Raw genomic sequence first — 14,596 nt, 5'->3', positions numbered from 1 at the left:
TTTTTTTATTTTAAAGTAGTATTGCATGGTCTGAATGTACCACAGAATGCTTAAGCACTCATCCATTTAAAGACATTTGAGTGTTTACAGTTTTTATCTATTATGAATAAAGTGATGAATATTTGTATACATGTTTTAGCATTAAAATAAGTCTTCATTTTTCTGGTATACATTCCCCAAAGTACCATTACTGGATTGTGTTGTAAGCACATTTTGGGTTTTAGAAGAAACTGCTAAACTATTTTACAGAGTGCATATACCATTTTACATTATTACCAATGATGTATAGGTGATTTGATTTCTCTGCATCCTTACCAGAATTTGGTAGTAACACTATTTTTTTTTAATTTTTGCCATTCTGCACATATTTTTACATTAACAATGGCTACCCAATATACAGTGATTTTCAATACAGTGAACTTTTAAAAGTACCTACTGTATGCAGGATTCAATATCAAGAAATGACTCTCTATTAAATTCCTAAAAACTGTAAATAAAGTGAATTAAGTTTTCGTTATGATAAATATTTTAAAGGGAAAGCAGAAATGCATCATTTCAGTCTTACTAAGTCATTATTCTTTCCCTTTTTCTTGTATTATTACTATCTTTCTTCATTTTCTCTTTTGTAAAAAAATTATGATTTTAATTATGATTTCAAAATCTTCCTAAGCTATACATAACAAAAAGCTAACTACAATATGAGTTGGATGAACAGAAGACTGTGAAGATCATTTTTTCTCTATTGTTTAGTTTCCCTATATCCAAACTTAGTCCCTACTAGAAATGTTTTGAAATGCTGTCATATATCTGGTAGTAATGACTGGATTAAGCTTTGTCCTTTGGATAACTTATTCTTTCAGTCATCACACACATATGTACAAACTCACTGGCTTTAATTTTTTTCAGAAGATTCAAAGTTTCCAGGGTTATCTAGATTTGCAGAGATAAACAGGTCTCATTGTGATTCTTTCTTGAGTTTCTGATATTCAGAATAAAAATACTTCTGTATCTGCACTCGATGTATGGTGCTGTACATTGTCATCTGAGAGCTCTTTTCTTTTTCAGATTATGTATGTTAACTACATCAAGGGAAGAGCAGGTTTCTATTTATATGACACCATTCTTCCTCGACTTGCTCAAGCCTGGATTACAGTATGTTGTCTAGCTTCTCCAGAAATCTTCCTTTTTCATTTACAATAATAAAAATTCAATTTTTTGTCCACATGTTTAAAATGTTTTAAAGCTGCCATTCACTAACAGCCTTAGTTTAGTTACACACAAACTGTTTGAATGCCATCAGAACTTCTTAAGCTACAGCTTTCTCCCTAATTATGAGCCATACATTATTGTCTATATCATCTGTCAAATAAACAGCTTTTGTGCTTGCCAAAAGAATATCTGGAGGTGCTCTTATTTGTATTGTATGTTGAAAATATAAATAAAAACACAAGCATGGTTTACTGCATGTTACAATTAATAAACCACCACAATCCAAACATTACCTGTTTTTCCCCCATATGACAGAGTTTCTTTAAACCACAGTTGATTTTTTTTTTAATCTGCATCCTTAACCTCTACGAAGGGAGAAAAAAATATTGCATATTAAACAGTGGGGACTTATGTTTAAAAACAAGTTGAGAATTTAGGATTTTTAAATTTTTTAAAAGATTTACTCATTTATTTTAGAGGGAGAGTATGGATGCAGTCAGTGGGGAGGGACAGAGGAAGACAGAGAATCCCAAGCAGACCCCCCACAGAACACAGAGCTGATGTGGGGCTGAGATCATGACCTGAACCAAAATCAGGAGTCAGATGCTTAATCTACTGAGCCACCCGGGCACACCTAGGATTTTCTTAATATTAAATTGAAAATAAAGGGTGTACCTACTACCATAGGAGCATATCGAAAGCAGATATAGGGCTAATGTCCAGCAGAACAGAAGAAATACTAGCTTAAGTATTAATTAGCCTTCAGACAAACATTATCAGTTTGAAACCAATTTTGCTGTCTTCATTCCTTTCAGCAAATGAGATTCCAATTTTCTAAAAGTCTATTTTAATTCCTATCCTAGACAGTATGTTTATATTCTGTTATAAGGGACACAAATTAGTCTTTCATGATTAAGCATAATTAATGAAATACTCTAGGATTAGATAATAAGAAACATACCGTAGTAGGTAAAGACAGCTTTCTTTCTTTTTTTTTTTGACAGCTTTCTTTCTTGACTATTCATCAATTTTTAGTTTTTTATTTATTTATTTATTTTTAATTTTTAGTTTTTAGATATGATTCTTCTTTTTTGCCTGCTTTAAATGTACCACACAATGTGTTATGTTTTCTTTTTAATTTTTTATTAAAGTAATTCATGTTAATAGTTGGCAGTTACATCGTGCTGCCAGGACTAGTAGTGTGTGCCACATATTATTTAAGTGAAATCATGTAGTTAGCCAGTTAATCTGTAGGACAGCCCTATGAGGTAGTACTATTATTATCTGGTGTTATAAACAGAAATGAAAGGATTGAACACTTAAATCACAGGATTACGTGAATGGTAGGTATACAGCCAATATTTGAACCTAGTAATTTGGTTTCAGAGTCTGTGAACTTCACACTTACAGTGCACTTTTTTTGCATATTTCAACTTTTATGCCCAAAATAGTAGTCTTCTGATCCATCCACACCTACCTATAATTCTTGTAAAACAAGACCTGATGGCTTTCGACTACTTTAGCTATTTCTACTTACATTTAGCTCCATATTTTTAAATAATATGGGTTTATTGCTTTTCTGTATTTGCAGCATTTTTTTTCTACTGCAGAAATTGAGGTTTTAGTTCCTGTAGATCTCCTTCTCCCCATGCACACAAACTCATAGACGCAAATATACTTTCTCTTCACTCATCCTCCAAATATGGTACAATCATGATTTAGATTACAGCAATGCTCATTGTTTGCATGTTTACAATTGCATAAAGATTATTTACAGCTGGTGTTGTGTATGTATGCTAGAATAGGAACATATGTTAAAAATATTGAGCATGTAGCATTTTTGTAATATTAAATTGAGACATAGAGGATATCTATTCTATTTAGCTTACTCTGATGTTTCTTTTATTTTATCATCTTATTTTTTATAATAATTGCCTTCTTTTAAATTTGCTCGATATTGGCTCTGTACCTTCAAATTAGTTCCGACAGAATTTAAAACTCTTCTCCAAATTCTGAACTATAACAAGTATTAGGTATTCCATCAGTTTGTGGGAGAGCACCCTAAGCATTTGCTCTAGTCTGATGTGATTCCTCTTTATGGCTGATGGACCTATTCATCTCATTTTGGGAATCTTGCTTTTTTTCTTCTTTATTCCTTTTTTGTGGCTCAGTTTTCTCAGTAAATATGGAGAAATAATACAAGGAAAGAAAATATCCTAAGGCCTTGTCTACCTGTAAATATCTTTATCTTCACATTTAATTGATAATTAGGTTTGGAAATTGGAAATAATGTGTCATCTGAATCTCAAAAGCATCCTTCATTATTCTCTCTTTCACATTTGGAGATGAGAACCCCCCTATTATTATGATTGCTGATATTTTAGCATAACTTAATTTTCTCTGTACAGTTTTGGAGTATTCTTTTTATCCCCAATGTCTTACGTTTTTCCTGTGATGTGCTTTACATGAAAAAAAATTAATTTATTATGTTTAATACTCAATGAGCATCTTGGTTCTGAAAGTATATCCTTGTTTTGAGATGCGTTCTTGAAGAGTGTCTTCTTTTTACATAATTTCCTCTTTTTTATTCTATCTGTTCTCTTATTTTTAAGTACTCTTAAACAGGTGTTGACCTCTTGTATTGATACTGTAATTGTATAATTTGTTTGTTCTACTTTTGAAATAGTTCCTCAATTTCACATTGCAAAATTTCCTTTGAATTTTTGATTTGATATGTTTTTAATTCTCAAAAGCTTTCCCTTGTTCTCTGTTTTCTTTAAGTACATAGTTTACTTGTTCCACAGTTTTTAAATTTTCTCCTGGAAGATATTAATTATAACTTTCCCCACTTTTTCCTCTTTCTTTTATTTTTCCATTGTATTATTTGTTTTCTGTTTGTTCTTTTGGATTCTATCCTGCATTTTAAATGTTATTGTCGAATGTGTAGTGATACTTTGTGTTCATTCATTTTTAAAACTGGAACTCTAAAAACCAGGTGCAAGCATTTTGTGCAGGGGCAGAACTTTTTGATTGGTGGGCAGCATCATACTGCAATGAGACCCAATACAAGGATTTGTAGCCCTTATCATTCGGACTGGACAGTTTTCCCAGAGAGATATCTATAATCATATTTTCCGGCGGACTGGAGGAATGGTGGAAATGATCCTGAGTGCATTCATAATTTCTTAGGAGCCAAGTGGGGGAAGTGAATTAGGACTTTTATCATTTAGAATGCAAAATCTCGCTGAATCACTCCGTTTTCAGTCAAATGGTTCATCCATCTCTTCAGCTGTCCTCATGTCCCTAAGCCCAGAATCACAGTAGCCCATCCTCTCTAGCAGTAAACTCTTGCCTTAGTGGGTGTGGGAAAAATGCAATCTTGTGATTGCGCAGGCTGGAGGAAGGGATCTGGGGTCCAACAATGAATCTTACAGTCTTTCAACCACCTGTTTGCCATCTGGCCTTCAGAAATAACTGGTGCCTCCAATGACTCATCATTTCAACAGTTCTTTGACCTCAGTCAGACTGCTACTCTTTGATATCCTTCTCTGTCACACAAGGTATTATGTTTGAGGTTCTTGTTGAAGGTTTCCTATATTACCCAGCCTTCAAAGTGTGTTGACACTTTCATGCATTCTGGTCTCTTATCATTGTGTGGGTCTTTCTATGTTTATGCCACTTATATTGATTTATCATTTTTTGAGATAAATGTGTAATATTACCTAGAAATATAGATTAGTAATATAGAACAGTAATTTTTGTTCCCTTAACTGATTATAATTTACCCAACTTTCCCAGAAGTACTTGAAAACATTGAATTTTCTTATTGCCTTGTTTTTATATTTTTACACTTTATCTTTAAAGGATTTGAGATTTTCTAATAGACACTTGTCTATTATCACACAAGTACTTGCAGAAGTGCATAAACTGATTACAACGATGTGTCATCTCTGACTGAACTGAAAGCCATTCAAGGAAATATTCTCCAAACTTCGACATGCTTTTCTTCAAATCTAAGTATTGTTGAGAGAAGGAAATATAAGAAAAAGATAACAAATACATATAGTCTATAAAAATATATGTAGCAAGTTTGTTATGAAATTTTGTTAATATGGCCATCAATACAACCAAGTAACAGTTATAAAATAGCAATATTATTTAGAATTCAGTGAAAAATGTGACATTTGGAGTCAGTTACCAATTTCAAACAGTCTGGTTCTGTTGTTGCCTCCTAAAAAAAGACTGTCTGTGATTCTCTCTTTCTGTTCTTTTTTTTCCTCTTAATTGCCATTTTTTCCTAGACCAGCTGTAGCATCTATGTCCTGACTTTGATCCAACTACTTACTTTAACCCATAGAGAAAACGTCTCCCATAGACTCTTGCATATATCACTGCAATGTCTCCATTCTTGACAAGCTTGCTGTTTTAACACAATAGAATGCAAGGAGAGCTGCATAAAGTAAAGCTTTCACAAACTGGGGAAGAGAAAATTAAGATCTCTGTTTACTAAATACTGGCACAAAAATGCAGTTCTTTTCACCTAAAGTAATATTGTAAATATATATGATTGGAATTTCAAGAGAGACCTATGAACTCATTGTGAGTTTGTCTTCTGTAAAGAGTCATGCTTTAAAGTATTATTCTTATTTGATCTATGACAGTGAATTCATTCTCAACGTTGGTTCTGGGTGGGGCACTGGAAGAGGGTTTTTGAGGGCCTTTAAAAACAAAGGAGGGTGCAGTGTGATAGTAAACTTAACATAACCAGTGGTGACCTCAAGGTAAAAATGGATAGCATTTAGACTTGTTATAACTGTGCATTTCTCATTAATTACCTGCTTATTAGAGACTAACTATATGTTCAATACAGTGGTAAGTTCTGAGGGGCATACCAAAACAAAATAAAAGAAAGAAAAAAAACAAAAAATCCCCACACAAAATATTAACCAAGTTATACTAAGGTAGGGAGAAAAGACATATACAAATATAATGTAAGATATAAGATTCCTTTCAAAATTTATCATAAGAAAATTACAGATAAATTATTTTTGACACACGGAGACAGAAGCGATTGTTTCCATCATAATTTGGGTGGAAAGCATTACATACATGATTTTGTTAAAATCATGACTTTTGAGGCGGGTATCTTGGATTCTTATCTAAGTAATCACAATTTATTGTTTCTTTGTGGATGTCAAATATTAACAAAAGCAGAGAGAATCTTAAAATTCTTTAGAATTATTAATATTGTCATACATTTTTCTCCTTTTCTTTCTTCCCATCCATCATTTCTTCCTGTGGTGTGGAGAATAATGACCCTCAAGAATGTTTGTATCTTAATACCCAGAAAATATGAATATTTTTCATTACATAGCAGATAATTATGATTGCAGGTGGAATTGAGATTATTAATATATTGACTTTAACAGAGAGATAATCCTGGATTATCTGGTTGTGCCCAATGTAATAACAAAAGCACTTGAAAGTAGAAGAGGGAGACAGAAGAGTAGAGTTAGAGCCTATGTGATTATGAAAAAATGTAGCAGAGCCATGCAACATTGCTGGCTTTGAAGATGAAGGAGATCAGAGCCAAGGAATATTGGCAACTTCTAGAAGCTGATAAAGGCAAGGAAATGGAATTTCCCCTAAAGCCTCCAGAAAGGAACCCTGCCAAAACCTTGAGTTTGGTCCAGTGAGACCTATCCTTACACTGTAACCTACAGAACTGTAAGATAATAAATGTGTGTTGATTTAAGCCACTCACTAAGTTTGTGGCAACTTGTTAGCATTCTTTTGGGGGGAGAGAGGCCGAGGAATTTCAAAGCCAACTCCAAACTTTGTATCATCTCATTCCCATATACTGAGTATATCTATTTAGAAATATTAATATCTTCTTATATCCAAAGTACAGTTATTATAGCTAACAGGTTGAATAAAAATTCTTTCCCCATTAAAATGTCCTCAATTCTCTCAGCAGTGTATTTTTAGTGATGCTATACTGGTGCTATAACCATACCCAGAAGTCATGGCATTGCCTTTAAAACACAATAACTTAAGATGCCTGAACAGCTGAGTGGTTGAGCATCTGCCTTTGGCTCAGGTCATGATTCTGGGGTTCAAGGACCAACTCCCACATTGGGCTCCCTGCATGGAGCCTGCTTCTCCCTCTGCCTGTGTCTCTGCCTCTCTGTGTCTCTCATGAATAAAATATTTTAAAAAAAGTAATTTAACTTACTATTCCTAGAGAGATGTAGTTGGTCTTTGAATCAAGATCCAAAGAAAGTCCACAAACTGTATTTGCTTATTATGTCTCTTTGGTCTCACTAGGAGAGAACAGTTCATCTCCCTCACTTCTCCCCTATTCATGTCCTTGATGTATTAGGAAACCCAATCAGCTGCCACGTAGAATGTCCCACATTTGCTTCTTTGTGGTGTCATTTAACTTGTTTCTCTATGGCCCATAGTTTTTATAGGCTGGAAAATAGCTCTAAAATTTTTATTGGATTTAGGTTTGTAAATCCTTAAGAATATTGCACAAGTGATACTGCCTATTTCACATGAGGGACACAGTTACTATCTATTTTTAGTGATACCAGTTTCATTCAGTGAGTTCAGATGGTGACAACCTGATGCTCCACTATGTAGTTTTTCATCAACTTTTCCCTTAATGTTTGGTCTTTGCCTGAATCAATTGCTATACTAAGAGTTGAAAATAATTATTGCCTAATACCATTATTCCTTCCTTACATATTAACTGTAATTTTCTGTAAAGAAATGTTTTTCCAAAGTGGAAGAACATACTTATAATATGCTACTCTATCTATGCTATCTATTTATCTATAATTACATTATAATACATATATACTTATATCTTATATATAGATGTTATTTATATACTTATATATAGGTATATACACCTAGTGTGTGTGTGTATATATATATAGGTAATATGCACATATACTTACCTAGACTTTATCTCTAGGCATGACCTCTATTGATATTTAAAGAAGGATAAACCAAAACATGAAAAAACACTATCACTAGTGGGAGGGAATAAAACGCAATCAGTAGGAACAGAATCTAGACTTAGTATATCTTGCTTTGTAGATTTGAAATTTAAATTATCTAAGTATTTTACACAATTTTGAATTGTTTTAAAATTTACAGAAAATATATAAAAACTGAAAAAAATTCCCAAGTACTAAACTTAACTATGAATGTGACTGGTGCTATAACCATATAGAGAAGAGTTATTACATTGCCTTCAAAACACAGTAATTTGACTTATTATTCCTAGTGAGATGTACTGTAAGGACATTAAAAAAAAGAGTGTCAAAAAATTTAAACTGCTTTAATCATATTGTTCATAATATGTTGGTATTAGTTCTAAAACTATATGTACATATGATAATCATAGTATATATTATGTAAAACCAGTCATTAATATTAGAATCAAGATTTTCTGCATAAGAGATGAAAATAAAAAATTAAGTTAAACAAAAATCCTGCTGTCCTAAATTGAATTTAAAATATGAATGTGAAATACATAATTTCTTTAAAATATGTATTTCCTAACTCTGCCAACTGAAAATCCTGGAAACTATGATTAACTCAATTATAATGAGCACTCTTACTGTTAAGATTATGGTTTCTAAATATCATTTTCTCCCAAGAGGAACTGGATATTCTTAGAGAAATAAGTGATGTCAAGACTGAGGTAGGAAATATATGAAGTGAGCCTGCATCTTCTCGCATGAAAAGCAATAAAAATATCAAGAAATAGTAAGGTAATATCAAAAGGACTCAGGAGCAATATTAATGAGTCAGAAATTAGAAGACTAGGGAATTAATAAAAATAATAATTAGTATAAACCAAAACACATCATAAATGCTTAAACTATTAGTTCATAATAATCCTCTTTATTATTTTGTTCTTTGAAAACATGCCTTGCTGAGATTAAAATATTACTAAAGGACAGAAAACAAATTTTATCTTTTGAAAACACATAATACAGATGCCAATGACCCACACAAGCATCAAACCCATCATCTCAGTCACAGGACACTCTAATTTGGTGATTTACAATCTTGTGCTTTGTGATATGATGCTTTCAGGGTGTTTGTAGATTTCTTTCTTAAGATGATGCAAAAATCCATTTACTTAAAAATCATGCTCTAGTAATTTGAATTTATGGGACAAAGCATAAGACAATTTGAATGTAAACTGACATAGTTTTGACCTCAAGAATAAGTAGAAAGTTACCTAGCAGAAAATCATAATGACCTTGGCAAACTGGCAGAAGCAAAAATGAATACCTTTGGAAAGATATACTTTAACCCAATTTCCAAAGAATTCCAAGAGGGTCAATAAAATGAGTGGTTTAAAGTTAAGAAGTACAGAAAAAAAGTTAACAAATACAATACACAAAAGGAAACAAGCATTATTTGTGAAAACTGGCAGAAACAAAACTGAAATTTATCATATACTGGATATAGAATATAAAAGGTTTATGGTTATTAACACTAGATGAAGGAATGCTATCTTAGATTGGGTTTCCTAGAAATAAAGCTTGAGACTGGGATATCTATTAATATGTTTTCTTTAAAAAGGTTTATTTGAGAGAGGAGGGAGGAGCAGAGGGAGAGAATCTTCAAGCAGACTCACTCTTGAGCTAGGAGCAGAGGGAGAGAATCTTCAAGCAGACTCCCTCTTGAGCTAGGAGCCCAACAGGTTGATTACACAACCCAACCCACAAGATCATGACTTGAGCTGAAGCCAAGAGTCTGAAGCAAAACCCACTGAGCCACCCAAGTGCCCCTAGATTAATATGTTGCATTGAAGGGGTGCTCATCATGAAAATCTTTGGAGAATATGGGAAGGGAAAGAGCTGAGCAAGGGTAAAACTCAGATAAAATTCTAGTCTTTGCTCCATCCACAGATTAAGGATGATTTCTGAAGCCTAAACTGCAGTATGGGTCTGTATGTCTCCTTTTTGTTTCTTCTTCTACTTGTCTGGAAGTTATACATTCATTGTTATTTTAGTGGCTATTTTAGCCCGCATACATGACAAAGGCAATCAACAGCTACTATTGACAAGGATCAAGAGAACTCTCCTTTCCTACTGGTTGGATTGGAAACTGGTACAACTTCTTTGGAGAAGAGTTTGATATTATATGGTAAAGTTAAACATGTCGTGTGTCCTGTGACCCAATATTTTCAGAGCTATATGTTGGGCAAACATTTGAACCTGTGTACCAAGACTGTTAATAGCAGCATTGTTGCAATACTAAAGATATTTAGAAAATTCAAGTGTTCATTAGTAATTGAATAAATGAATAACTCCAAAAATAAATTAATCAATTGATAACTCCAATGATATGCTAGAACACTGAGCAGCAATGAAAATGGATAAAAATCTGTGTGTAACAAACGGACGAATTTCAAAAACTTGATGTTGAGCAAAGGAAGGAGAATATATACAATCATTTCACAAAGTTCACACACAGGCAAGCTTACATATATATATTTTTATGGGTACATACATAGATGTAAAATTTCAATAAAAGTAAGAGAATGATTAACACAAAATATGATTTGACGGTTAACTCTAGATTTGGGGAGGAAGGGGAGATGCAAACAAGGAGAAAGGGAATTTCTAACACTCTTTTCCTAACCTGCATGGTGAAGACGTAGTGCTGATTATTCTTTGAATAATTTGTATACATGATTTTATATAATTTTAATGTGATTAGCATATTTTATTTTAAAAATTTTCTTAGCATATTTTAGAACTTAAACTTATAAACTAAACTGCATGTTCCCTGAGAGCTGAAACCATGTCTCTTTTGCTTATCTCTGTGAGATTCAAAATGATTTCTTCTACATGACGTTGTATATGGATGAATTTTAGGGTTTTGAGAACTTTTCCTTCCACAAAGATGAGTTTTGGCAAAAGTTGGAGGGGGAAGCTTTGCTACAGCAGTTCTGTAACCAAATAAGTAAGATAACATCTAAATAGACCAGCACTATACATGGTACACGGTGAGTACTCAATACATATCAGTAGGTGCTGGTATTGGGGTCAGTTCTTCATCTTTTGATTTAACTCTAGGGGTTGTCTAAGTTAATTTCATTCAAATTTATTCATCAGGGGCACTAATTATATTGTAGTCACTCTTTCGTGCTGCTCAAGTATATAAATGTAGACTCTTTTGCCATTTCATGAATAGTGGTTGTAGCACCAACAGCTGAAAACCAGGGAAGTCCAACAGGGCTGAGTGTAACTGTAGCTTTTCCTCCTATGGAGGGAAAGGTCCATAGACTCACCTTAGAGGTTGACAGATGAAACACTATTTGCTAATTCTCAGTTCTAAGTGTCTTGGAATGATTTGTTTTACTATTTTAGAGACAAGGTTAACATCTAAAGTTTTCTATTAGGGCAAGTCCCCATTAAAAAAAATAAGAAATTATGATAACACCAGATATAGGAACAGTGTAAAATGGATTAGGACCTAAAAGTTGGTGGAGAAATAAATTTAATGAGTTTTAATCAACATTTGTTGTAATGAGATAAAATGAATAAATAGCAGAGCACAGATAAATAATTTATGACTCTTCTGCTTTTGCTATATCTACTATTTTTAAAAAAAATCATCTATTCATTGTGAGAAGTATGCTAATATCAGTGATGGTAACATGAAAGAATGGTCAATAGCAATTGTAAGAACTATTGATTGAGAATCTTAAAATAATTCTTTCACATATTTTAAAATGATAAAAATGTATATATTAAGATCAATAAAATAAGACATAAACATATATGTATTCTAGTCTCTGATATTAGATATATTTCTTAGTGTGGACTCTGGCCAAACATTTGAAAGCTACTGCCCCAGAAAATGTATTTTCTCTTCCTTGGATTAGAGTTGGATTGAATATTGCAAAATCATACATATATCAGGCTGTGAAATTACAGTGACTATAAGAAACTCTTTGGTAAATTAAATCTAAAGCAACATTTCTAAAATTGACACAAAAAATTGCACATATATTATGAAGTTGTCAATCAAATTATAAATTAAATCAACATAAAACATTCACTGACCATGAAATGTGACAGCTAGCTAAGACTGTGTAAATAATACTTGGACCAGTGAAAACTTTGATCCACCAGCATGAAGAAATTAGACAGACATGTGGACTCCTCAGAATCACAGACTCTTGGAAAAAATACATCAGATTTTTCTGTAAAATATATAATTCATTGCCAGTTACATGTGATGGATTTTGAAAAACTTCCAATTATTAAAATTTGAAAATAATAATAAAATAACCATAGAAGCTTTCAATATCACTTGCTTCAGCTGTTCTAGAAAACACTGCTATTTGGTTTCTGCAGAGTCAAGTGTAGAAGTGAGCAGATTGATAAATTTATAAACATCATGAAAAGAGTTGTAGAGAGGAACTGGAGCCACTCGGATGCCATTCGGTTCTCGCTTGTCACACTATGGGCAGGGAGGAGGGTGGAAATAAAGCCACAATACTGTTAAAATTAATTATTCACATAATGAAAAATATACATTTAAGATAAATTTACATAAAGCAATCATACTGATTTCCCTAAAACTTAATATATAAGCCTTTTTTTGTAAACTTGTCATGGATATAATTTATCAGTGGGGAGATTGGAATGACTGGAACCCTTGGGCACGTTTAAATGAATGAGAACTTCGCTGAGATCTGGAGAGTTTTAGCCAATTATCTTTACATTTGATCCTATAATGTATAATGTAATAAGGAGTTGGCTGTATCCTTGAAATGTCATGAAATAGACCCAGATAATTTGGTCTAGCCTGAAGATCACTATGGCTAATCCTTAAGAAACATCTACTATGAGTTAGAGAGTGCAGTAAATGGTTTATGTGTAACTAGACCATTTAACTCTCATAATCACCTTTGGAGGGAAGTATTTTTGTTCCCAAAATCCATATGCAAAAGCTTACACCAAAAGACATGAACTATCTTTCCCAGGAGTTCATAGCTTACAAATGGTAGAACTTGATTTGGAACACTAATATACGGATTTGTGCCTCTGGAATCTGAGATAACTCTTCTCAGGTGTAAGAAGCAAATCCTAAATTACAGTCACTGGAAGTAGATACATGACCACCATTTTTCCTGAAATGACCTGATTAACGCTTATTTTCTTCAAGAGACTAAACAGATCACTTAGGCCCAAGGGTTAAAAAATATATATACATACACATATACATTCCATACAATGTTAACATCCCTGAGATGTGTCTACAGTTCTTTTTTGACTAAAATGACAAGGTTGAAAATGACTTGGCTCAAACAACTAATAAGACTGACTTCTTTACTTCCTCTCCATTATGTTATGTTCTTTAATTTTGTTTATTCAATAAACATACATATTTGGGCTTTCACTAGTAAAAACTAGTGAAAACATGTCCTAATTGATTTTGATGAAACATTTTTTTTTCTGCTCAAGCTGTAATGACAAGAATGAATAAATTATGAGAGCCTGGTTCCTAAATTCAAAATTTGTGGTTTCTTCTTTTTTGTCAGAAATGACAGATCTCTATGCCTTCAATTAGCACGGTGATGATTATCTAGTTGGCACTTAATCTATCCTCACTAACTGCCCCATGTGAAATAACGTGCAATTAGCCAAAGAACCCAAATTTTACTCCCAACATGCAACCCAGAGAGAAAACTAGGTAGAGCAAAGCAAGAGATATACTTACAACCACTCCTCGTTTTTCTAGTTCTTGGAATACATATTTCATTGGAACAGAAAATGTGAGTGTAAGCTGGCAGCCACGCTCCTCTATGCAGGATGGAGTAATTATGTTCACAAACGGTTTCTTGGTATCTGCTGTATCTTTGTTATAGTAATGCTTGATCAAGTATTCCAGATAGCCGGTTAGCAAAATAGATTTTCTCCTCAATGCTTTCATGGTTGCTTGCTTAAAGATCTACAGAATGGGAAACAATCAGATTAACAGTGTCTCATTGATTTACAAAGAAGCAGAAATTGACTGAAAATCATGTTAAAAAAGGAAATGCCCGATTTTGATCTTTCCAAAAACATCCCATTTTAGGTAATCCTTTGTAAAAACATGTCCTCTTTTAAATGCTTGGCTATTAGAAGCCATATGCAAAGTTTCCATACAGAAAAAAAAAAAAACAGCCTTTACAAATGTCATTTAAACAACACTTGTAAAAGAAGAAAAAAATGTTAGTATAACATTCCTTTGGAATTATTTTACATTGGCTTAGTATAATTAATATAAGTAAGGCATATCTTAACAAATGCACTTAAAGATCATGAAATGCAAAGCTTTTCCTCACAACCATTCTAAT

The 14,596-nt window shown here is 32.9% G+C and overlaps 1 protein-coding gene across 2 annotated transcripts in view; it reads right to left on the bottom strand.

The window, feature by feature from the left end:
• Positions 1-9,109: 9,109 nt before the first annotated feature.
• LOC129495399 (kynureninase) overlaps positions 9,110-14,596 on the bottom strand; it is a 113,841-nt gene continuing 108,354 nt past the window's right edge. For both annotated transcript variants that reach the window (XM_055302859.1, XM_055302858.1), the window contains 2 exons: positions 13,978-14,208; positions 9,110-12,714 (listed from right to left, as the gene is read on the bottom strand). In XM_055302859.1, the coding sequence (XP_055158834.1) occupies positions 12,592-12,714; positions 13,978-14,208 (354 nt within the window). In that variant the 3' untranslated portion in view covers positions 9,110-12,591. The remainder of the gene's footprint in view (positions 12,715-13,977; positions 14,209-14,596) is intronic.

This window comes from Nyctereutes procyonoides, unplaced genomic scaffold (assembly GCF_905146905.1).
Source record: "Nyctereutes procyonoides isolate TBG_1078 unplaced genomic scaffold, NYPRO_anot_genome, whole genome shotgun sequence".
In the NCBI taxonomy this organism is placed as follows: Eukaryota; Metazoa; Chordata; class Mammalia; order Carnivora; family Canidae; genus Nyctereutes; species Nyctereutes procyonoides.
This window is presented reverse-complemented; position numbering and strand designations above follow the sequence as displayed.